Source organism: Seriola aureovittata, chromosome 14, assembly GCF_021018895.1.
Source record: "Seriola aureovittata isolate HTS-2021-v1 ecotype China chromosome 14, ASM2101889v1, whole genome shotgun sequence".
NCBI lineage: Eukaryota > Metazoa > Chordata > Actinopteri > Carangiformes > Carangidae > Seriola > Seriola aureovittata.
In genome coordinates, this window is record NC_079377.1 from 8,658,812 (window position 1) to 8,684,492 (window position 25,681).

A 25,681-nucleotide genomic window follows, 5' to 3' on the forward strand; every position below is an offset into this window, starting at 1 on the left:
CGAAGCAGTTTGTACACACCGGGATAAGTTCATGGAACACAATGGGGAGAACTTCAATTGTTGTCTGGCAGTCAGAGCAAGCCAAAGGGATTGTAAGGCACACTGGGTGGTGAAACATTGCAAAGGTCTGATGGCAATAATATGGCCTGGCCACGCTCCATGTTTCATTTGATGGTAATAATGTGCGTTATAAATAACCAGTCGCCACTTGAAGTAATGAAGTCCACTAAATCATTCACAAAGAAAAGGTGTTGTCTGGTCTTAGAATAAATGGCCATCAGCATGTTTTTTTCATGTAAGGAAGAATGACTTGAACACATTTCAAGTACATTATTTCAGTTGTATTGTTAAGTAAAACTGTAATTTACAAAAAATAGGGGCTGAATACACAGTTTTTTCTTCATTAAATGATTTAACTCATGGAGCAACAAAATCAAATTGCGTGTGGTGGTTTCCAACTAAAGGCTGATGAATGTTTGATGCAGTCTGCATTGTTTACCTGACTTTAGTTTTGTTCTTTTCAGTACCCTCATTTTCTGAAGAGGGATGCCAACAGACTGCAGATTATGCTGCAGAGGAGGAAACGCTACAAGAATCGAACCATCCTGGGCTACAAAACTTTGGCTGTGGGAGTTATCAATATGGCTGAGGTACTGTACAGTGCCTCAACTGGGGCATCACTTTCAATCATTTCATTTCATATTTCATTGGCAGCTGTTTCGTTTCTCTTTAGAAACATATAATTTTGCTCTGAGCTGGTGATTGCATTCTGCTGTTCTCTGACAGTGACTGACAAGGCTATTAGTGTCTTTGTACCCACGTCTTGGTTGCCAAAGAGAGGGCCTCTTGTGATACACATCATTTCAGCAGATTCATGCTCATCACACATACTGCTGTGTGAGATTATGGGCCATCTGGAGCTGGCTTCATATGCACTTTTCTGCAGTGTATTCAGTCATGCTATGCACAAGTAATGGACTAGGAGCTCATATAACATGGAGTGCTCTTTAATGTAGATATACTGATAAGTTATTTTTTATTAGGCCTTGATCCTGATGCAGTGGTGACTTATCAGTTACATCACACCACTGGGCCCCTTTTTTTAATGCCAAAAGTGGCTCTACTTGCTTTGCGTACGGATGCCTATTGTCAGTGTGGAGATCACAAATTGAATGTGTTGGCTGCAGAATTGTTCTGTTCTATGGGTCATTCACTCGCAACAACTATGGCTCTATTTTAACAGTCTAAAGTGCATGGTCTACAGCGGGTGGCGTAAGTGCATTTAGGGTCCGTCCATATCACTTTAGCTATTTTAACTGCAGAAAAAACGATTGCTGCGCAAGGAATATGGTTCAAAATGGTTGAACTAATCTCTTATTTAATCATGGGAGTGTTTTGGGCATAACAGGCAATACACCAATCAGAGTGCCATCTCTCATTCCCTTTAAAAGCCAGGCACGCTTGCACCTTGGCGCATTGCTTTTATAATGGCGTAGTGTTTCACACTGAGTTAGATTCTATTTGTGGCGAGTTGATTACATATTGTTGACTGACCAGTGAGCCCAGTCCTGACACAGGCCTGAGTGAATCAATGCGCCGTGCACAGCTCTACAAGGAAGCAACGGCACAAATCACAACGTTTGACATCTTTTATGTTATATTATTAAGTGTAAATAATGAACGCTTCTCCGCAGAGCCTCATTTATGTCCAAGAGACGTCAATGACGCATGGCACCGTTGTACAACACACAACATGCCACACAGAATGCTTCTGAGGCTGTATTGTAGTATTCCACCTGACTTATCCAAACATCTGAAGCACATTTTCAGCTCACTCTGCTTGTGTTCAACAGACAGAGTGTACACACGTGCACGTTGGCGCATATTGCTATCCTCATAATGTGCCCTTAAAATAACAGTGAAATACTGCACCATCGACTTCGGATCAGGTTTTTGTTGATCAACCACTCAAATGCTTACAAGAGAGCAATGCGCCAACAATGCGCCTCACCACACCTCATTTTAAGACCAACATGCCCATGGGTGCTCAGATGTGCGCATGTGTATTTACTATTTAAACAACATAGGTGCTGGACAGGAAAATGACAGCTGCATCGGCCTGAAACTAGCAAAGACACTTTATGGGGCCTCTAGTGTTTTAAGTGAGCAGAGTGGAGTGTTTTTGACATTAGGCGTACTACTACGGTCCACAGTGATGGTTTAGGAATTAGGCTTTATGTACCAGATACTGATTGATTAAAAGGCCTTGCTCAGGATATAATTAGTTTGGTGTTTGTGTGTGAAAGAGATCGAGATAGACAGGGCTTTAGATGTATTGAGCTACAGGATGGATTGGAATGGAGAAACACAGGTAACATTTCTCCAATGCTAATTACAGTAGCTGATGTGTGATCCATGCTCAGCCAAAGTTATTTCCCTGCAATAGCCCTAGGACAGGAATTGACTGACATCTGAAAACAAGACTAATGTATTATTGCATTTTAAAATACCACTCAGCTGCTGTGCTGTTTTGGAGCTTGCTGCAGTGAAACAACCCACAGGCTTCTATGAATAAAACAAGATTGACCATTATTGGGTCTCGTTGGGTAATTATGTTGTCATCTACTGTACAGTAAACTCTCTCGTGCCCTCATTCTGAATCTGTCGGGGCATTATGTGGGAGGAAGTCCCTTATTGGACTTTGCACGGTGCATTAAAGTGCACCCCTGCCAGTGTTTGAGCAAAATGAGGCTATTCCCTGTACAGCGATTCATCAAGTGAAATATTGAAAGTACCCCCCAGATAGTGCTTAGAATGGAAGCTCATCCCTTCTCATCTAATTTCAAAACAGTTTATGCAAACTGTGTTACACTGTTTGACTGGATGATATGAGCAAATTGGCTTGGCTCATTTAGACATTCGGAATGGGAAAGCAGTATTGTGCTAATGAAGATTTATTTAGAGATAGCATAGCTGTCAGCTTGTAATCAGTCGGTAAATCTCTGCGAGCATAATGCAGTGTAACAGAAGCTATCTCAGTCTCTGTTGGATCAGTATTGGCTCAGTAAAGAGAGAGATACGATTCTCCCATCCTGCCTAGCTGATGAAGAAATATTATTTGTTCCATGCTGCTTCGACATGGCTCTGAGTGATTGAAAGACGCAGGAAGAGGGTTGAAGACATGAAGGCATCTCAGCTAAAGAGACAGATGAAATCCATGTATCAAATCCTGTGTTGCATTTATTCAAGAAAAGATAATATTATCAGGGACCATGCAGGGGAGGGATAGAATTAAACTAAAGTGTCTTATATAAGTAGATTTTTTTATTTGAATGGATTCTTAAAATCGATGCCCGGCCTCAATGTTAATCTTCCTATGCCCAGGTGATGCAACACCCGACAGACGGAGGACAGATTCTGGGTCTCCATAGCAACGTGAAGGAGGCGCCAGTGCGTGTGGCAGAGATCAGCGTGTACTCTCTGTCCAGCCAGCCCATCGACCACGAGGACGGTAGCGGCCAAGCTGGCCGCAAGACCAAAACCTCAGGTGGGCACAGCCATCTCCCGTCCCCCTATGTGGGTCTGTTAGACAGGCATGTACCCATGCTGCCTTCCGTCAAAATCCTGTCTGTAATTTCAGCCGTCGCCCTGGAGCCAGCCCCCCCTGCCCAGGCCTCTCTCTTCCCTCCTTCCACATTGCTTTTATTTCCCAACCGTGGACCGTTATTCTCTTCAGCTATGGTTGTAATGTTGATTCGAGAGTTGAACAGATGTAGGGCCTATTACCTTACACTGCTTTAATTCTGGGGGGTGGGATGGAGTGGGGGGGGTATTGGGGTCTGCTTGGACTCCACCCCTTCATCCTGCTATGCTGATCCCTTGCTGTTCTGGATGTTATTAAGGAGGCTGCTCAAACATAACAGATGAGCTCATGCACCAAGTATTAAACTAGTGTCACTCTGAGGGAAGGAAAGATGTTTATCTTTCTGCTCTGTGCAGTGATCCTTAATAACATCCATTCCTTCTAGGAACATAGAACAGGATGTTTCACAGGCAAAAGGAAGTCTGAATTAGCCGTTAAGAAAAAAAGATCTTCCATCACTTGATTTGTCCTCAGCTGTCAAACATGCAGTAAAATCGACCTCCTCAGGAATGTGGCCGTTCAAACCAATAAAATCTGTCATTAAACAAAAGAAGCACAGTAAAATGTTTCAACCACTGAAATGTCATTAAATTTTAATCAGAATATTAGGCATGGATCATGAAAAGGGCTCTACAGTCTAATTTGCATATAATAAGAGTTTCATTCCATTTCAGCAATCAAATTCAGCCTATAATTATATGCTTAGAAAATGTTTTGTATGATTATGTATTTTGTTCATTATTCTGGCGAAGTCATCAAAACAAGTCATTACTGATGAACTGAGTAGAATGGGACCGGAAATTAAGCAACTTTATCCACACAAGATAGAGGATGATCTTTGAGCTCACCCTGATATCTGGGAAAATTACACAGTACATTGAAGGCATCATTTACATTATAATACAATTGTACTGTTTTACATATTTAACACCTTCTGCCTTTCAGTGACAGTGCAAGAACAACATTTACCGAAGGATTCAAGATTTCATATTGAGTTTCGCTCTGTTTAAAAAGATGTGTCTGTGGGAAATTTGCAATCTGTATGTAATCTGGGTGTAGTGCTGCCTAATATATATTGCTAGAGGTTTATCCCTATATTGAAATGTTTTTCTGTGTGTTTCTGTGCTCTCCTACTTCAGACCGCTCCCCAGACATGGATAATTATTCTGAGGAGGACGATGACAGCTACTCGTCAGAGCAGGAAGCCAGTGATGACGCAGTTCATGGCCAGGTCAGTGTCAGAAAATACTCAAGTGTACACAAATCTTCAACACCCAGTGAAATGTCATATAGCTTAAGCGTCTTCTTGCCATACAGTACGTGCTGTTGCATAGTTCTGCTAGTAATGAAGAAATCTGATCTGCAGATTTTGTCAGAAGCAGTTGCCTTTTTTGGAATTTTTTATATGTTTTCTTGCATACATTTAGAAATGCAGGGTCACTTTGACAAAGAGATTTCACATATTTCATCCGCCCTCTCTGTTTTTCAGGATCTTTATGATGAAGATGATGAGGTCAGGAAGCCCAAGAAGGCACGGAGGAAAATGATCCGAACCACCTCAATGACCAGGGTTAGTTGCCTCCTTTGTCTGGCACATGGGCTTTTATGCTCGCCAATCATTGACTATGAGAATAACTCAAGAGACCTGTGTTTGCTGTAGTACAAGCTTTTAAGAGAAAGTACATTGTGTTCCATTTCTTGAAGCCATTAGGACGATGTGGATGAGCATGTAAATGAACACTGTGGGTTCACTGGACTGATTATAATGGTCTTTACATAGAGTGGCTGTGAATGAGTAATCCAGCAGACAGTAACTGGGAGAAGTGATAAGCCTGAGCCCAGCTGTCATGCTTTAATCATGACAGCTATTTCCTGTCAAGGGATTCTTTTTGTCATAATTTCATGTTTTTGTTTTTGTTTTGTTTTTTCCTGTTACAGCAACCTAACTTCAAGCAGAAGTTTGTGGCCTTACTAAAGAGGTTCAAGGTGACAGATGAGGTGAGTTGCAAAAAGGATAATTGCCTCTGTTTTGATTGACACCCAGGAGATCTATGTTCAATGTCAGAGTAAACAATGAGGTAAAATGTAGTGTACCCGCCTGGAATTTCTCTGTCCTCTTGTTGGAGCCTTTAGTAGCTGTGAAACATATCAGTTATTAAATTGCCCTCAAGGCAGGAGAAAATAATCTCAGAATTGACCGTCTAAACAGCATATTGCTACATCAGTGCTAATGTGCTCCTGACTGGAGGACAAGTGCCTGTGAAAAAATCACTGCCACAACAGAGATACAAGCATCATTATAATCCTAGGCTGCATTACCTCTGTGCTCATGGATGTATGATTCATACATTGCCATTAGTTGCGATTCATATGCAGAATCCATTAGCGGCCTTATTCTCTACTGTTTAATCTAATGATAAATGTAGGCTCATATGCTTCTCCTATTTAGGCTTGTGTTGTTCTTGAGGCTATGTGAATAAATGTTTCTGGATTCTACATAAAAGCTTGTAATCAGGTCATAAGCAGGATGCCGACCATTTGTGTGCAACAACTCTGAGATGTCCATTAGAACATAATCTGTGTTGCGCCATTATAAAGATAATAATTACCACTGAACTGTGAAATCTAGAGGAGTTACTGTTTCTCCCTCCTCTTCTTTCTGATGTCAAAAACACTCCTTCGATCACATCAGCAAAGATTATTTTTAACTGTGTAGATTTTCAGACAGAATGGGGATTTGCTCTACCTTTTCACTCACCCCTTTAGATTTATATTTACCTAAAACAATCAGCACCAAGAGACCTGTGTAAGTGATTTAACCTAGTGATGCCTGGGTTGTGCTTTGCTGGATGGTTCTGGAAGCTCCAGGTGGCCGGATGATCTTTTATCACGTTCCCTGTCTCTAATCCCTTCCTTGTGGCTGGGCAGTGTGCAGGGATACAGCTCTATAAATACATAGCCAGGAGGAGGAGAGGGGACAGACTGTGTTTATCTGCTCCCTGCCAGCTCCTGCACTTATGGAGTGGCATTAATCACCTGATTAGTCCACAAGCCTGGCTGTGTGCAGAACCTATGATATACATCCCCACTGTGCAGCTGGCAGATCAAGGCTTAGCACCTTAGCTCTTCTCTAGCACTCACTTACCTTTTAATTGGCCTGCTTAGGACCAAGGCAGGGATGTATTTATAGCATAAATTTTCTAATTTTATTAATTCTTTAAGCTCCATTAGTCCAGCTGTGAAAGTGATTAGCTAATGCACAGCACCAGTCACTCCCTTCACTTATTTAATCCATGGCCATAATTACAAGCTGCTGATTACAGTGCGCTGATGTGTTGATGATGTGTCTATCCTGTGTGGCAGGTCCTGGACTCTGACCCAGTAGACCAGACCCAAGAGGTGGAGGAGGATCTGGACTTACTCTACGACAGTCTGGAGGTATACAACCAGAGTGACAGTGGGCCAGAGATGGAGGACAATGAGAGCGTCCTGAGCACACCCAAGCCAAAACTCAAGTATGTCTTTACTTAACCTGAATTATTTCTTTTCACAACCTGTACATGGTTTTAGTGTGAAATTTAAAATAAGATTTGTGGGGAAGTATTGAAGAAGTCACCCCCCAATAAATTGTAACTCACCCTTCAAATGGAACTGCCATGAAAGTACTTTCTCATATTCAAATTTTTGTTTCTGTTTTCAGGCCGTTCTTTGAAGGGATGTCCCACTCCAGCTCCCAGACGGAAATTGGAAGCATACACAGCCAAAAAAGCCAGCAGAGAGAGCTGTCATGTCCTGTAAGTCGATCACCAGGCACTCTGTTACCCCTGTGATGCCTTTCAGCCCCACTGTTTACCCGTAAAGTTCCGCTTCTTGATTGCAGGGGAGGTTCTTTCTGTGAACAGTGTTATGTAAAGGAATTGCCCCTGGGCAGTGTTTAAATGTCTGGCAGCCGTCTGTGCTTATTGTGGCTCAGGGATTCCCAAGGACCATGATACTACAGTCAAGATATTCTGAGCATGAGCGCTATGCAGCCCACCAACTCCCACCCATGTAAAATAGGACGGGGCCTGTGGTCCTTACCCCGTTCACCCCTATAGCCCTCCAGTATTTATAGAGACTGACACTGAATGACCCCTCCACCACCATCAACACACATACAGACACAACTATGCTCCCAATGCTCAACAAGACGATTGGATGTAACAATCCCTTAACTCCTACTCAGAGATTTATGGGCCATTGGAAACAGCGAGGGCAGAGAGAGAGAGACATGTTGAGTCTGATGGTGAGAGAGGGAGTGCTGTTTATAAATATCTGGGAATCCATTTTAGCCCGTAATAAAACCGCCTGGAGCATTTCAGACTGCTATAGCCCTCCATTTCGCTCAATAAATGTCTCCAGTTGAACTTCATAAACATGTCTTGGAGGCAAAATGGAAAGTCTTTGATCTAATATTGAAATGAATTCAACTAGATGTTAGAAGATGCACTTAAACACATCGAGTCGCGTAAATTTGAGAGCACAAATGTGTCAGTAATGCTTTTGGGATTTATATATTAGCACACAGCTGGAGTGAAACCTATAGAAGCTTTTAGAGATATTTATACTCGCCAGCTCTGTCACTGTCACCGAACTCGGCGGTGTGGCGGCACCCCTGTGAAATTGCTCAGTTAAAGATCCTAAGAGTGGTCAATCTTGACAGCAGCAGATGGAGCGCTCCCATTTGGAGCTTTGTGATTTTTGTCATTTATATTAACCAGAGAAGTGACCTTCATTGTTAAAATGTTTGTGTGTGTGTGTGCCTGTGCCTGTGCCTGTGTGTGTGTGTGTGTGGGGGTGTGTGTGTGTCTGTGTGTGTGTGTGTGTGTGTGTGTGTGTGTGTGTGTGTGTGTGTGTGTGTGTGTGTTTACCCTGCAGAGTGGAGACTTTCTGACCGTGGACAGATGTAAAGTGCAAGGGGCCCGATATCAAGATGACAGCATCACAGATACAACTGTTGGGGTATGTTTTTTTGGGACAGCGGTAGTTTTTTTTCTTTCACTAAATCCCCCCTGAGCATTCCTTTCTCAGGTTTTTCTTCTCCCTCTCCACTTGAGTGCCCTTTCCTCCCATGGGTCTTAGTTGTTTTCCAAGAAAAGGGAGTGTGCAAGGGCAGGCAAACCATACAGCACAGTCATCCATTATGGATCAGTAGAGCAGAGAAGGCAGCCCCATGCTGGATGAGTCTCGACTGATGAGGATCGAAAGAGAGGTGTTTGTGTTATTTGTTGTCTTTGTGCTGTCAGGTCGGTCTAACCTTGTTCATCTAACCCCGGCCCCCCTCTGAGCAGCGGGCAGCCGGTTCGTCTCACTGCTCCACTAACCCAGTTCAAACTGAATATCTGAGCTGCAGGATCACATCATTATCTCTGACCTCAACACCTAGGATGCCTCAGTGCCTCCACTCTTTCAACTCTTGTCCTTAAAATGCTGGCTGCAGATGCACCACACACGAAAACACAAAGAATACAGAATGTACCTGCAGCCTGAGAAAGAAACTGGTGTAGATGAAATGGACATGACTGTCTGTGTTGTATGATTAACACCAGCATTGTCCTCTTACAGTCCTTTTGGCTCATGTTTGCTGTTTGCTCCCCCCTTTTGGTTCAGGAGCCAGAGACTGATGACAATGGGCCAGGGCCGGGGGAGGTGAGCAACTGGGATGTCAACACTGAACGGATGACAAGCACTGTTGGCAAGCTCTGCAAGACAGAGTCCCAAAACCACATGTCTCCCAGGTAAAACCGCTCACCGCTACATCTGGAAACGTAGACACAAAGTAGTGTTATGTTACAATGTATGTGCATGGGTTTGAAATGTTTTGTTAACTTCTAAGTCTGTCATGTATTTTGAGCTCCTTGTCATGTCTCCTCCTCAGTAAAGTGGAGAACAAGCTGCAGAGGCGTCCTCGCAGCACCTCCATGAAAGACAGACAGAACTCCAAGGCCCAAAGCGACAGGACCAGCAGCATGGAGAGCGAGTGCTCCCCAGACTCACGACTCATAGCACAGGTAAACAACAACACAGATGTAATATAAAGCTGCAGATGTGTTCTTTACAGATGTTTTTTGTCCTGTGTGTCAGTCTCAGACTCTCTGCTTCTCATTTGTCTCAAAGGTTCCCAGGAAGTCTGTGTATGACCAACTGAACCAGATCCTCATCTCTGACGAACGCCTACCAGAGAGCATCATCCTCATCAACACCATGGAATGGCAAGGACAGGTGTGTGCTTTTCTATACGTCAGTCATGAACTCCCTTACCTTCATTTCTTCGTATATGCAGTAGAAACACTTGGTCATGCAGGATAGGGCTTGCATGTTAGCCATGCTACAAGCATTTATTGCAAAAAGACAGAAATACAAAAAAATATTGTTAAGAGGGTTTACACTCTGTGTAGCCCAGTAGCATGTTTTCCCTGCTTTCTTTCCAACCCAATCAACCCTGCCTCTTGTATGTCCATTAACTCATCGTGTCCCTCTCATGTGTGTATTTCTGTGCAGTATGTAGCCGAGTTGCTCCATGAACAGGCCCAGCCCATTGTGTCCACCTGCTCTGCTGCCGATGTTCAGGCTGCCTTCAACACCATCGTTACTCGCATCCAGAGATTGTGAGTCGCATACATACATACATACATACATACATACATACATACATACATACACACGCATTGGTTGAATGACACAAGTCATTCAAGAAAGTGTGATCTTGCTGGTTGTTATTTTGGAGTAGTCCTTGCCAAACTATGTATGTTTGTAGAGGCTCGCCGCCAGAGAATTCCGGGACGCCATCGCTCACGCTGCTGAAGTGCTCTCTGTCTGTGAACCCATTCTATCAAAAATGCGTCTGTTTTCTTGTGAAAAGCTGAAGTTCAGCGTTCTTCCCTCTTTCTTGGATCCATCTGTTCGGCTGCCTTCTCCTCAGGAAGTCGTGTCAGTGGGAGACGAGGCTGTCTCAGTCTGCTATGCTGCTTCTGTTAAACCCATTTTCTCTTTAATCCATCTGAACTGCAACTTTTCAACTTTTTCCACACCTGCTCCTCAGTCAACCTGTTTACTCCAGCTGGGGCCATGTCATGTAGAGCCATGCACATTTCTGATGTTAACATGCTCGCTCAGTGCTGTCGCTGCTTTAGCTGGCTGCTGGGTTTTTCCTCTAATGTTATCACTGAGCGAAACAGAACTTTTTAAAGCCACATATATTAAGGTCTCGTTCTGCTATTGGACAACCTTTTAATATCTCAAATCCTGAAGCATTTGGCTGCGAAGTCCCTAAAGCTGTTGCAATATTTGGTTTAATTTGAGGAGCCTCGCAGATACTTGCAAGTACCAAGTATTAAAAATGATAACATACAACATAATTTGGCTCTCAAAAAAGGTGAAACAGATTTTAAAGCAGGAAAAACCCTGTTGAAATATAAATCTTTCTTTCATACACTCATACTTTATCCCATGCACCCTCTCTGACCCACATATTTAATGATTTGGATCTCTCTCTTTCTCTTAGTTACTCATTCCATCTCTCCTTATTTTAACCCTTGCAGCTGTAACTGCAATGCACAGACACCGCCGACGATGAAGGTGGCAGTGGCAGGTGACCAGAGTTACCTCAGCACCATCCTGAGGTTCTTTGTGGAGCAGCTGGCCAACAAGACACCTGACTGGCTCAGTTACATACGCTTCCTGGTGATTCCCATAGGTAAATCAGCCAGGATTTGTACAAACCTCATAGGATATATCAGCCTATGAGGCTCCATATTTTCAGCTTCATTGTATACATAAACATTTGCTCTGCACAGGTTCTCATCCCCTGGCAAAGTATGTGGCCTCCTTTGACAGCAAGTTCAACAACATCTTTATGGACACTGCATGGAGGGAGCTGTTCTGCAGGACAGAACGGCCCGCCTCAGGTAGGGTGCATAGCTCTGATGTCTGGCTGCAAAGAAAGTCTGTGTGTCTAATGTTCAACCAACTTGAAAGGGAAAGAAATGGGGTCAGAGCGTGGGTCAGGGGCTGATGGATGGGACGAAGAGATTTCTTCCAATTGCAAAAGACAGCTACAGTCTGCTTTAGTGTAGCAAAAAGCTCTACATCATGACCCTACTCCTCCGCCCTGCTGCCTAAGAGCACCATCAGATTGTGAGAACTGTGACTCTGATATTTAAGGTTGTCAAAATTTATTGTAATATTGAAAACAAAGACATTTCTTGTTCAAAAATGTACATCAACATGAGATAATAGATCTAGTGTTTTTTTTTTTTTACTTTCCTCATGTCTATTTTGGTTTCAGTGTTAAAGCTTATAGCCATTTGCCATAAAAAAAAAAAAAAAAAATACCAGTAAATATATTCTAGGATTAATCCAAGTATCTGAAATGAAGACATTTGCATTATTTATCTGATTATTTTAGGACTATTTTGTGGAATTAAAGTTCTTTTTCTGTTAATTTATTTTACACCCACTTGCACTTGTACAATTATTGGCTAACACATATCCATGTTTAAGCTTCTATTCCCATCCGGTTCCTCAATTCTCACTTGTTCTGCCCAAACGTACCTGATATTCTTCACCCATCCCCACCCCATTAATTCATTTAATTTATTCCCCATAGGTGCAAGAGTCATAGTCTTACACACTATGTTGAATCATCTCAGAAGGGGCTGCAAGAAAAAAAATCAAAGATGTAAAAAAACTGCTTGCTTCTCCATTTATTCCCCATTAATTCTCATTTCCTTGACATTAACTGTCACCTCAGTCTAAAAAGCAGGATTTGATAGAAATGGCTGTGGGTGCTTCCTTTCACAAGGCGAGTTGGTTAAAACTACAGAGAGGCAATAGGTCAAAAATAAATTGACATTAAAAATCAGCCTCATTCCACATTTCAAGTTGTCATAAATGTATGCCAGGCTGCATGTGCCCCACAGGCCTTCTGTGTGACACACAATTTATCTTGTATGTCGTATGGCTGACTTCACCCACAATTCATTGCATTGTACACTCAGCACACTCGTCTCCTTAATTCCGTGAAATGTAAATGATTAATGCATAGTCTTCTAGCGATCTGCTGTATGTGAAAATTAGCATTTGCATCAGTTGTCTTGAAGCTCGTTAGTCAGACATGGAAAAGAGGAATGTTGTTAACAGTCTGTCTCTCTTCTCCCTGCAGATAACATAGATGTAGCAGGACGAGTCGTTCAGTATCTGGCCGGTGCCAACGTGTCCCACCAGTTCCCCATCTCAGAAGCCATGCTCACCTACAAACAGAAGAGGTGAAGTAACTTTGATTATTTGAGCAAACTAATGTACTGCATCTGTTTGCATGTATGTTTTTCTGCTTTTTGTGCTCTATGCATGTCTCTGTTGGAATGATTTCTAACTTGGTGTACTGATGTTAATGTTCCTTTATTTTCTCTTATTGAAAATTAGTCCTAGAACAAATATGGCTACAGCTGATCAGCCCATCATTAGGACTTCAACGCCTCAAGTGAATATCAGCTAAACTGCATGAGGAAGATATTTAAATGCATATGCATGCAAGCATGCATCTACAGGCACACACACACACACACATACAAGTTGTTTTCATTAAATAGGTTACATTTTTTTATTCCGAAATAAACGATGCAGGTTCTGGTCCTTTTCAAATTCACTGTCTGATAAAAACATTCATGCTTGATTATTAAATTCAGATCAGGGAAAGCCTGTTTTGACACATAGACCCTGTCGTCTCAGACACAGACGCACTCAGCAGACAATCTGTTGCATTTCTGTTTGCATTTGCTTGTTTTCTTTCTGAGGTTTGACCAAACCTCCCCTCTTTGTAACAGTGGTTTCCTACTGGTCAGAAGGTACAAAATTCAACTCGCAGTTTTAACACTGTCGCATTCCTTCTTCCCCCTCTCCCCTTTGATTTGCATTCAAGGAAAAGGAGTTTGTATTTTGATTTTTACATCAGGTATCTAATTCGACTCTTGGTTTGTTTTGCCCTTCTTATTTTCTCTCCTCCATTTGGCTTGACCTCCTTGCTGTGTCTAACATTTCCCTTTCCACACTCGATACTCACTGTAACTTCACTTTGCACTCCTGTCCTGACTTGTGTCTTTGGTTTGGTGTGACTTTGATTCTTACTTTGTCCTCTGTGTTGTTGCTGTGAAGATTTGCCTAACAACCTTTAAAACAATCCAAGTATTTGAAGTGGAATGGTTTTCTGGCTCATACATCCAGCAATATCAGTGTCATAATCAATGTCACTTAGAATGACCCACTAGTGAATTGTTACTTAGAACCTAGGAAGGTTTTGACACTCATAGTTAGTAATTTATTACCGACCAGTGTTTTCTTCAGCTATGCAAAATCTTTACCTTGCAAAATGGAACATCACTGAAATATAATTATATAATACTGCAATGAAGACCATGGTGGTAAAATTGCTGGGGACTGCTGTTCTGTATCTGCACTGGAACAAGAGCCAGAAGGTTTCCTCATCCTTCTGTAGTTTGCTGTGGGGGGCAGTCTATTTTGCAGGATCACCGAGAGAATCACCGACTAGGTTAGGAGCTGCAGTGTTGGTTGCAGCGTGTTAGAGGTCATTTGCAGAAAGATGACACTTTCTCAGCTCTTTCCCTGCCAGGTCCTTTGGTGCATTTTTATGCCTCTGCGCCAGCGACAGCCAGGGCCGTGTTGTCTGTCTGTCAGTCAGTCCCATTCTCGTGAACGCCATATCTCAGTGAGGCCGTGAAGGAATTTCTTCAAATTTGGTGCAAACATTCACTTGGACTCAAGGATGAACTCATTAGATTTCGGTGGTCAAAGGTCAAGGTCACAGTGACGTCACATAACTCGGTTTTAGCCTTGTGAACGCAATATCTCAGTAACAGAAAGTACAGGTACAGAAGGTTCACCTGGACTCAAGAATGATCTGATTAGATTTTGGTGGTTAAAGGTCAAAGGTCAAGGTCACAGTGACAGTTAGTGTTCTGATTGGTTGATACAAATTGCTACAAATCAACCTAAGGTTACAAACCGACCAATCAGAACACAGCTACAAATCAACCTATCAACCAATCAGAACACAGCCACAAACTGATCAATCAGAATGTAGCTACAAATCAACCAATCACAATAAGGCTACAAATCAACTAATCAATCAGAATACAGCTACAGATCGTTTGTCTGTCCCATTCTTGTGAACACCATATCTCAGTAACACCTTGATTGAATGTTTTCAAATTTGGCACAAACATTCACTTAAGATTTTGGTTCTTAAAGGTCAAAGGTCATGGTGACCTCACAAAACACAGTTTTGGCCTTGTTAACGTGATATCTCTGCAATGCCTTGGGGGAATTTCTTAAAATTTGGTACAAACATTCACTTATATTCAGGGATGAACTGATTAGATTTTGGTGGTCAAAGGTCATGGTGATGGTGATGTCACAAAAATAGTAGGATAAAGAGGCTGCATGGTTACTATGGCTGGGCCCAAACTATCACTGTAAAACCCATGCATAAAATTAGCTTAGCTAATTAGCTTATCCCAGCACTGGCTGATAGGAAAGACCCTTCATCTTTTGGTTGTAAGGAGCAGTCCTCTCATTCATCTCATTGTAATGTGACCCCAAAATAACCCCATTCCACCCAAGCCAGTCATGTGCCATTTCCTCTGCGATGGTACATGGTGCAGGTCATACCACAGCAATCCTCCCTCCAGGACCATTGAGTATTCATGTCTACCTTTTTGGAGTGTTGAAGTGTTCAGCCTCACACTCTGGTCTCACTCACATCCTATTCATTCTCTCTTTACAGCCCTGATGAGGACTCCTGTCAGAAATTTGTGCCATTTATTGGGGTAAGAATTTGTCTTTGCAATGCAAAAGTGGCAGACAGAATTGCTAGTTTGTTCTTTCTGTGTTTAATTTGTTTTACAAACCTTGAAAGCTTTTTTTTATTACTACAGGTTGTGAAAGTTGGAATTGTGGAGCAAAGCCTCTCGACCTCAGGTAAGAGGGGATTTTAAAAGGTGTGGTGGCATTTTGAGAGGTTTGTATGTTCAGCATTTTATTGTCATTTCTGTGTTAGATGGACTGGATTCAAATTCAGATGAGTAAGGAAAAAAATAACCCTAAAATAACTGTAATATCACTTCATATATTTACTTCAGTTGTATGATTATGACGACAGTATTCTGTATTCTTACAGTGTTTAGTTTCACTTTGAAGCTTTTTGCATGAGATTATTTTTCTACCAATTTGCAGTGGACTCAGATGATGCGATGGGGGGCAACACAAGCATCCTGTCCTCCCCAACGCCCCCATCGGCTGGTCCGTATGGGAAGGAGATTGGGGGCACTCCACCACAGTCTCCCTCTGTGTCCACCGCCCTGTCTGGAGCTGGGTACGACAAGATTCACATCACTTATCAACAAATACAAACACATCCTGACACACAAAAAAAACCAACTTGCTCTGTAGTGTTTCTGATTTTGCTTTTTCCTTTTGTCAGTTCTCCATGTTCGGGCAACGAGGTGATGGGGCTCCAGGTGGACTACTGGACGTGGCAAGGCCCAGAGAAGAAGAAAGAGGGGGAGAAGAGAGACGTGGGACTGAAGAACACCCTGAAGAGTAATTTCCGTTCGCTGCAAGTTAGCCGTCTCCCCTGTGGAGGGGAACTCACCCCTCCGCCCAGCATGGCCATGACTGTTGTTACCAAGGAGAAGAATAAGAAAGGTATGCTTGGAAAATATGACTCGCACATGCAAAATGAAATAAAAAGTGAAAACATTGTACCTAGTAATTGATTGTCATACAAGCGCAATATGAACATTTTTGATATTTAGCTGCATCACATTTGTGATTTCTTTTTTTAGCCTTAGTGCCCACAAAATGTAACAAAACTTTGTAACTAAATAGTCCATGCAAGAGAGATGAGCTGGGAAAAGTTATATTTGTTTATAATGGGAAAAGTTACAAGAGTACTCTGTTTACCCTGTTTACGCACAGTTTAAAAAAAGGATAAAAATTGACGCAGCAGAAAAAGAAATATCATTTTCATTCCACAAATTTGTCTTCTGTCAAAACCTGGTGTCTATAATGCCCACAATGCAACATGGTAGCCAGCAGTTCAGTCTGCAATTTGGATTTCTTATGCTAGTAGCAGCTTATGTAGCCTAGAGCCATTAGCCTCAATCAGAGATGAGGAGCAGGATACAGGCCAGGTAAATGCACTTCTTTCTAACGCCTCTCCCCCAGATATTTGTTCTTATTTCAAACTTGTAGTCTTCAGATGCAAGCGACAACACAAGGCCATTAATCAGACTTCACAGCATTCCCTCTGGAACCACAGAGGGCTGTTTCAGACTTTTTACACATATGCCGCAGTACTGCCCAAGAACTGTAAACAGACTTTGATGTGTAAAATCTGTGGAGTTCCCCTTTAAGTACAGAAGAATATGTGAAGGAAATGACTCACTCTCACTCTTTACCTCCCTTTGCAGTGATTTTTCTCAGCAAGAAGCCCAAGGAGAAAGAGCTGGACTCTAAGAGCCAAGTGATTGATGGTATCAGCAGGTTGATCTGCACAGCGAAGCACCAGCACACGATGCTGAGAGGTAAAGGCAGAACAACCCCACAGCTGAAGCTGCACTGCCACCTGGTGCTGACACCATCACTCACCCACAATCTTGCATAGTAACAGTCATATAAATAATGAATGATCTCCTCTTAAACAGCTGTCAGTGCACAGTGTCAAGCTCGGGTTCACATGTTAATTGTGTTATTCATCGATTCATCCATTTAACCGTGATCCTTTTTCTGTCCTTAGTCACTATTGATGGAGTGGAGTGGAATGATGTGAAGTTTTTCCAGCTTGCTGCCCAGTGGCCAACACATGTCAAGCACTTCCCGGTGGGAATCTTTGGTTACACTAAGCCTGTGTGACACCGGCCACCATCAACTCAACCACCACCAGACTCTCCGATGCACTTGTCTCACCGAGAGGCTACAGAGAATTAGAGGAAAAGCCAACAGGCCCCCGGCAGTAATAGTTTTCCTGTGGAAATCTTACTGACTCGCAACCGTGTTCAATACACAAATTTCATGTTGTCAATTTGATGTTTTTGATGTTGATGTTATTGGGTGTTGTTGTTGTTTTTTTTACACACTACAGAAAGAACAAGTACTATTTTGTAAGATTTGTGCTACCGCCTCTGAGGTATTTTGAGGTTTTTGACAATTTGCCACATTTCGATAATGGCAGCTGTGTTTGCACTTTGTTTTTGTTAACATTTTATTATTTCTGTGAAATCCTACATTTATTGTTACTCTATAGACAATGGAGGAGTGTGGTGGTGATGTGCAGTGGCGTGTGTGAGATTGAGATCGTGTTTGTGTTTGTTGTTGAAAGTTGGAATATTGCTGTGAATTTAGATGGAATCCTTCTCTTCTAACTCAGTGCTCAGTTTTCTTACTCGTCCCTTTACTTTCTCAAAAAGGTAAATTTTTATAGAAAAGAACATAAAGTTCTTTTTGCCTCGTTGCTTTTAAGCACAGTGTGTACCGAAAGCAAATTGAAAAAAACAACTCAAGCAAGGTATTTTTGAAGGTAGCTATAATGAATGTAGCTATGACACATTTGTAACATGTGAGCAGTTCATCAAATTAGTTAATTAATGTAAGTGCTGAAGATTTTGTATCAATGCTGGTGTACATTTGGACTGTACAGTAACATCCACTTAGAAGCAGGGTAACGTGACACACAAAACAACATATTTCAACTCCCAGTAGCTGAATGCCAAATTTAGTTGTGACTGTGTGAACTGTCTTTATTGTTTCAAGGTCCTGAATAGTTTTTCAGTTTCCCAGCTACAGTTCCACCTTTGTTGTAATGGGGCCTTCTTGGAGTAACGTCAGGTTATAACAGCATTTATTTGGTGAACATGGCCGCCTCGTATTCAGATAGATGTGACGTCATACAGACCTGCAGTAACTTGGCGAATACTGGATTGCTCCAGACGTGCAGTGATGTGCCAAAGTCAAGTTTGTTTTACAGTCTAACCACCAGAGCTATAGGCTTGGCCAGACTTCATACTATGTTATACTTAAAACTAATATACATTTAATGTATTTGTGGTCCCTGTGGAGATCAGTATTAAGATTACTGAGTTAATTTTGATAAAAAAAGAAGGAACTTACAGATTAGTGCTCCACATTTGGCCAAATGTAAACACATTTAGCATTTACAAGACATGTGCACATCCTAACAAAGCAGTTACCGTTGTGTCCTTTAATACAGCTTCACCGTGGCTGGACATACAAGTCGTACCTGACCTAAGACATACTGATAGGTTGGTCATTCAGTATTGTGTTATGGGGAAATTTTGATAAGAATGAGTCGGTCTGACTTGAAACATGCTTTGACAGTATTGTCGAGCACAATGCAAGTATTGAATAGCTTTTAAAATATGATGAAAAGTGTATGGAGTCTTGCCAGATGTCCAAGTCACTGCCTATGTGTGTCTGTGTAGGTGTGCTATATGTTTGATGGTACTCCCTGAATAGTGTTACGTGGAATTTTTGCAAGAGGAAACCTTTGGACAAAGGGCCTTCTGTATGAGTTTGTTGTTGCTTTTTATAAAGTGAAGACTTACAAGCTTTGATAGGCTGGCTTTTTTAGTATTGTATATAAATATACACAAGATGTACTATTGTGAATTGCAAACCCCCCCTTCCACTAAATTGAAAGCACAAATAGCTTACCTTTATTTCTTGACATAAATACCAAATATATTTACAGAACTCATACCTATGAAGTTGAACTTGTAAACACTATTAGGTATGTTATTTCTCATACATTTCCCTCACTTTGTAATGCACTTTCATGTGGTTTTATACACATTTTAACTCAAATTGGGACACACTTTGGATTTGAGGTGAAGTGTTAGAGGTGTTATATTTGAAATGTAAACCACTACCTATAGTCAAGAGAAGGCCGTGTTTTTTCTTTTCAATTTTAAAAATGACCCTTTTTTTTCATGAGGATGTTGTTTGTGTTGATGGGTTCAGGCGCCCTCTGTGGTCTGAAAACCATCATGGCTGTCTGTTACTTATTGTTTTGCCACTTGATGATGAAAAGCTTATTTTGCAGCTACCACCATACCCGTCTGCCTGTACTACACAGTCAAAGTTTTCTTGTCTCCTGCTTTTTGAAGGGTTCACTATCTTCTCTTAGTCAGGAGACCAACTAGCCCTTATGTATTTGTAAACTCGGGCTGTGAAGTGTTTGCCAGGGCAGATTGGTTTGAGGGAATTTGTCATGTGAGTTAGCCCCTTTGAATACTAAATGGGCACAATGACAAGTGGATTTCAATGTATATGACCTCGATTTCTTTCTCTTTTTTTTTTGCCCTAAATCTAGAGGTAGCATGGGGGTGTTTCACAAGGCTGGATCAATGAGCAGGCATGCCTACTTTGTCACCATAATTTAGCACTGCAAAAAATCAACTCCAGCATCAGTGTTAATGTTGTTCATCGATGGTCAAACTACAAAGATTTACAACATGCCATCTCATTGCTCCTGTTACTTGAAAAGCCACCCAGTGTCTTTGCACAAACCCTATTTTAAATGACATGACAGTATTTTTAAATTTACCACTAAAAAATATGGGTTACTCTGCATGTTTTACTATAGATGTAAATATGTTTTGGATTTTTATATTGTTTTGTTTCTTTCCATGCTCTCACAAGCAGTTGTGTTTAATAAAATTTTTAATCTTCTGTACAAACAGTTTGTCTTTATTTAGATTTTCTCTCAGAGCTTTGTAAAGCCCAAAATAATATTACAAGGCGATGAAAAGCAACAGACAGCAATCTCCAAGCCCAGACTTCTGTTGTGTTATTTAGCTGCGATTGAAGGCAGGTTGACGTAACTCTTCATCGAAGGAAGCGGTTTAATCTTGCGTCCTGCCCAGCCTCCCTTCCTCTGCCACAAACCACTCGAGGGGCGAACGCCAAACCAGCGATTACGACCAGCTTTGCCAATGATCTCTTTGTTGTGGTCAATGTTGGATACACGTCCCACTGTAACCATGCAGGTCTCCAGTACCTGGGAAAGATGACATCATTAAATTCAGAGTATGGTTTTAATATAGCCAGAATAATGTTAATCCAGGTAACCTCACCTGAACCTGCTGCCTCGAAGGAAGCTGAACGATGGCTGTTCCGTTTACTTTGCGGAGTAAAACACCGTTTGTGCCTGAAAATAAAAATAAAAACAATTACTTTTTAGATAGCAACCACATTTAACAGAGACTACTTTGTTTCAAGTGCATAAGGCATCTGGAAAACACATGATTATTTGCCTTACTATACTATGACATTTTTATGCCTTATTATACTATGAATTCCTGAACATGGGGCCGCATGAGTTCTCTCTGGGTACTCCAACTTCCTCCCACAGTCCAAAGACATGCACAGTAGGTTAACTGGCAACACTAACTGACTTTTTATGCCTTGCTATACTGTGACGTTTTTATGCCTTACTATACTGTGACGTTTTTATGCCTTACTACACAATGACTTTCTTATTGGGTGGCACGGGGTGCAGTGGTTAGAACTATCACCTCACAGTAAGAAAGTTATGGGAACCCTGGGCCCAGGACCTGTCTGTGTGTGGAGTTTGTGTGCCTGCATGGGTTCTCCCCGGGTACTCCGGCTTCCTCCCGCAGTCCAAAGACATGCACATTAGGTCATAAGGGACCTTATATTTTGTATTAACCACATAGACCTACTTTATTAATAAAAACCTTTGTTTACACTTTGTCTCAGTGAAGTGTCAGTTTAATAATGCACGTGGCCGCGCTACTTTGAAAAAGCACTGCAATGAATAGGCTATTCATTTTGTTTTCATATCATAGACTAATTTGGCAATCATTTGACAACAGTAGGTCTATTATGCCGCATACGCCGTTTAAAGACCAACGGAGGAATGAGCGTTGAAAAGTTTGAGAGATAGGCGTATTGGATAGGTTATTCTTTATGGCTTTGAAAGTTGTGCTTGGACTCGGATACAATTACCAGACTATGGTTTCCGAGTGAGGAATGGGTGAGGAGTATTTAATGCATTTTTCTTCCATTTGGACCTTTCAAGTTAACGTGAGGATTCACATTTAGAAACAATTAGATTTGGTGTTCTTGTCTTTCTGAAATGGGTCACGATATGCGCCACAGCCGTCATCCATCTGGCCTGTAGCCTACAGCTAACCCCTGAACACATTTCAGGCACAGAAATTTTCCTTGCTTTAAGCCCTGACAAAATATTGCCTTACGTATGCATAACAGTAACTAGTTACAGTGAATAACAAAGTTGAGTCACTGAACTTCAGAAAATGATTTAACAACAATTTTGATGAATGAATCATTCATTTGCAAAAATGTGACAAATTTACAAGTTGCAGCAATTTGTTGCTTTTCTTCTGCTTTAAATCCTTGTAAATTGAATATTTGAACTGTTGCTCGGACAAAACATCGTGATTCAATGTGAAGACGTCAGAATTAACTCTGTGAAATCATATGATGTGCATTTCGCCATTTTATGACATTTTACAGAGTAAACCATTCATGAAAAAAGTTGAAAGGTTAATCATTCCTGCAAATGATCATTAGTTGCAGCTTTAGCTGTACACACTGACACATAAAGATTGAATTAGATTAGAATTTATCAAGTGCAAACCCTTCAAAATAATATCTTACCCGCAGCACGAATGTACTCTGATCCCTTCCCTGGTTGTATCTCCAGGTTGTTCACCAGTGTCCCCACAGGAAGAGCCCCCAGTGGGTAGGCATCACCTTCATTGGCTAAGACTGCAAAGTAAAACAAAAGCACATTATGTTGTGTTAAACATAATTTTTAGGTTACAAAGACCAACAATTTCTAACATCTATCAAATCTTTATAATTTCAAGGCACTTTGAGAGATGGATCTCATACCTGCCATTCGTCCAATAACTCCAGATGTTTTAATGACGTCTCCAGCCTGCATGTTCTCTGTAGCGATGATCCATCTCTTACGGTTGCCGCCAGCTACCAGGGCAACGTCAGCAGACCTATACAGACAACACAGATTATGATAACCAACTGTATGTTCATGATCCTTAGTATACATGTTAATGAGAGTCCTGTGTGTGATGAGAGTGAATCTGACCTGCATGGGTCGTATCGCACTTCCACAACCTTCTCTTCAAAGGGTTGCGCCTCTTTGCCGGATTCATAGCGCAGTCTCTGGAAGTCTACCCAGCGGTATCTTTGTTTATGACCACCACCAATGCCATGTGTCCTTATCCTTCCTGTACGAGAGAGAAAGAGATGGGCAACTCTCACAACTCAGCTGTAGCCCAGAGCAAGTATCACAGCTGACTTCTGATTAATGAGTTAAGAGGAAACTTCAGGGAAAATTAATCTTAGGTGATCACCTAATGATATGTTCATTTTTGATTATTCCACCAATTCTTTATTTGATTAATGGATTCATCATTTGGTCTATAAACCATCATTAAAAAAAGAAGAAAATAAAAGGTCATTTCTTATAGCCCAAGGTAAAATCTTCAAATTGCTTGTTTTCAGTCCACAACTCGAAGATATTCATTTTTTAAAAGCACACAAAGCAGCAAATTCTCACAACTGAAAAGCCAGAATGACTTAGTCAGATATCAAAATAGTTGCCAATTAATCTCCTGTCTATCGACCAGCCAAATAATTGTTTCAGCTCTACTTCAAATTTTTAATCTACAGGACATTTTCACAGTTTTGCCACTTCAAAGACTAGCATACATACCCTGATACAGGTTTACATCAAAAGCTGTTTTACTCACATTGACAGTCTAGAGACTTTTTGACACTATGTGCCAGATTTAAACTTTGTTCTATGTGTAAAAACTTTCACTGCTTTACTCTATGCGAGTCAGACCTTGACTAGATAGACTCTGATGACCAAAAGACTCTTTTCAACTCTGTTTGAGATTTTTAAGCTTTTAATATATTTGTGAAATCAGAACAATGGGTAAATCAGGACCTGCAGACTAGAAGCCAACCTTGCTTATAAACACACTACCACTCATCCTGTTCTGCCAAACTCTGTACCTGTGTGATCTCTGCCTCCTGTCTTTTTCATTCCTATTGGTCTGATGGTGTACTTCTCCCTCTGCTTCCAGAATGTCTTGTTCTGCTCCAGAGGGGCCGTGGTGAGGAAGCCTCTGCATTGACCCACTGTGGTGGGCATATGAGCTCCCAGCTTGGACTGTGCAGCTGCCTGTCGACACAGAAACAAACATTGCTTGTTTGGTGGTTGTGATGATTCAGTTCTGTGGTGAGACTGACTGACAGGGAGTGGACATTTACCTGCGAGGAGAGCAGAGCAGGCTGGGAGACAGTCAGGGACCTCAGTGCTCGAGTTAGACACGACATCGCCATCACAACGTCCTTCTGTCAGCAGAGCAGAGGGGAGGCAGGTTGACATCTCTGAGATTTAAAGCTTCCCTGTCTCTGCCATTAGTTTTAATGTATGTGATACAACATCTACACATTTTTTTCAACAAAATAACATACCCCACTACATTTCTGTCTCCGCTGTGCTTAAACGGTCATAACATAACTAACAGTAACCTATCGGCACGTAAACATGAGCTACAGCTAACGTAACTTGTCTCTACCAATCCATCTAACTTGGCTAAATAACCTGCCCTTTTCTAATCCTTTTATAAATGAATTAGCCGTTTGTCTCGTATACAATTCGCTATGTAACCCAATTTAACAGTAACATGAAACCAACCTTTATTTTTGACTTATTTCATCCCAAGCTTCTCTTCGGCGTCCTTCACAGTCCTACACGCTTAGTCGCGCACTGATGACGTGTAGTGTGAGAGCTCTGTGCAAGCCACGGGCATCCACAGTTTTCTCCTTTATTTACATCATATGGTAGAAGTTAAAGTTGTACGTTTGTGATATATTAATACTCTCTTGCTAATAGCTTACAAGAATTGTATGTCATTCTGTCATAATATATAGAGTATGGTAACATTAGCTAAATTTACCGGCTGCCTTATTGTGCCAAATTGTGCTGGCTTCAATGTCGCCTCTAGGTGGCAGAATATCCTCCTCATATATTACAGTAATGTAACTGACTGGATGCGGTTTCTAACATTTTATTGCTTTACGCAGCCGACTGTTCAAAATGGGATCCGTGCCATAAAATGTTTATAAAAAGGTTAATTCATTGAACAGTCGTCTCATTTTAGTTTTTAGTTGAGTTTGTACTTATTCTCCGCCTTTTTTTCTAAAATGATCTGTGTTCATAATCATAATTTGTTTGGGTTTATTTTGACAATAAATCAAATTTTCAACAACACGATGAATTTAATGAGTAATTATACAAGAGAAATTGAATATTTGTCGTTTCATTTTTCCACAGAGAAGAATTGTTTTTTAGAGAAATGTGGAGAATTGAAATGACATTGAACCGGTAGAATTTTCAATCATATTTTGTCTTCACAAGTTAACCACCAGATGTCACTAGCTCTTTGGTATTTTCTCTGCGGTGGAATTAAAGAGTGCTCCTATGCCTCTGAAAGTAAGAATTAAGCCTTTTAGTATTATGTCCGCAGTATCCTTTATATTTATCTTCCTTATCTTAGAAAAAGTGTGTTATTTTTGAGAAATATAATACTCAACATTTTTGTTTATGGACACCACTACAGTCAGAAAAAAACATAGATAGATAGATAGATAGATAGACAGATAGATAGATAGATAGATAGACAGACAGACAGACAGACAGACAGACAGATAGATAGATAGACAGACAGACAGACAGACAGACAGACAGACAGACAGACAGACAGATAGATAGATAGATAGATAGATAGATAGATAGATAGATAGATAGATAGATAGATAGATAGATAGATAGATAGATAGATAATGTGGCAGCAGATGATTTCTCCAAAGTGGCGAAAACAA

The 25,681-nt window shown here is 41.2% G+C and overlaps 2 protein-coding genes across 4 annotated transcripts in view; one reads left to right on the forward strand and one right to left on the reverse strand.

The window, feature by feature from the left end:
* Positions 1-20,446, forward strand: part of LOC130181300 (phosphofurin acidic cluster sorting protein 2-like) — a 49,580-nt gene extending 29,134 nt beyond the window's left edge. The window contains exons 4-25 of one of the 3 annotated variants that reach the window (XM_056395369.1): positions 525-650; positions 3,385-3,547; positions 4,783-4,874; positions 5,133-5,213; positions 5,582-5,641; positions 7,007-7,158; positions 7,344-7,437; positions 8,561-8,644; positions 9,293-9,420; positions 9,561-9,693; positions 9,800-9,904; positions 10,184-10,290; positions 11,224-11,378; positions 11,479-11,589; positions 12,846-12,948; positions 13,602-13,634; positions 15,483-15,525; positions 15,634-15,676; positions 15,932-16,070; positions 16,179-16,402; positions 17,170-17,283; positions 17,496-20,446. In XM_056395369.1, the coding sequence (XP_056251344.1) occupies positions 525-650; positions 3,385-3,547; positions 4,783-4,874; positions 5,133-5,213; positions 5,582-5,641; positions 7,007-7,158; positions 7,344-7,437; positions 8,561-8,644; positions 9,293-9,420; positions 9,561-9,693; positions 9,800-9,904; positions 10,184-10,290; positions 11,224-11,378; positions 11,479-11,589; positions 12,846-12,948; positions 13,602-13,634; positions 15,483-15,525; positions 15,634-15,676; positions 15,932-16,070; positions 16,179-16,402; positions 17,170-17,283; positions 17,496-17,611 (2,406 nt within the window). In that variant the 3' untranslated portion in view covers positions 17,612-20,446. Of the gene's footprint in view, positions 1-524; positions 651-3,384; positions 3,548-4,782; positions 4,875-5,132; positions 5,214-5,581; positions 5,642-7,006; positions 7,159-7,343; positions 7,438-8,560; positions 8,645-9,292; positions 9,421-9,560; positions 9,694-9,799; positions 9,905-10,183; positions 10,291-11,223; positions 11,379-11,478; positions 11,590-12,845; positions 12,949-13,601; positions 13,635-15,482; positions 15,526-15,633; positions 15,677-15,931; positions 16,403-17,169; positions 17,284-17,495 lie in introns of all 3 variants that reach the window. The other 2 variants (XM_056395368.1, XM_056395370.1) reach the window with 2 other exon arrangements.
* On the reverse strand, positions 20,420-24,629 carry mrpl2 (mitochondrial ribosomal protein L2). The gene is made up of 8 exons (XM_056395371.1): positions 24,495-24,629; positions 24,065-24,148; positions 23,807-23,975; positions 22,872-23,013; positions 22,658-22,773; positions 22,421-22,531; positions 20,851-20,924; positions 20,420-20,774 (listed from the first exon to the last, which is right to left on the reverse strand). The coding sequence occupies exons 2-8, from the start codon at positions 24,134-24,136 to the stop codon at positions 20,565-20,567; spliced, it is 894 nt and encodes a 297-aa protein (XP_056251346.1). The 5' UTR covers positions 24,137-24,148; positions 24,495-24,629; the 3' UTR covers positions 20,420-20,564.
* Between the last annotated feature and the right edge of the window lie 1,052 nt (positions 24,630-25,681).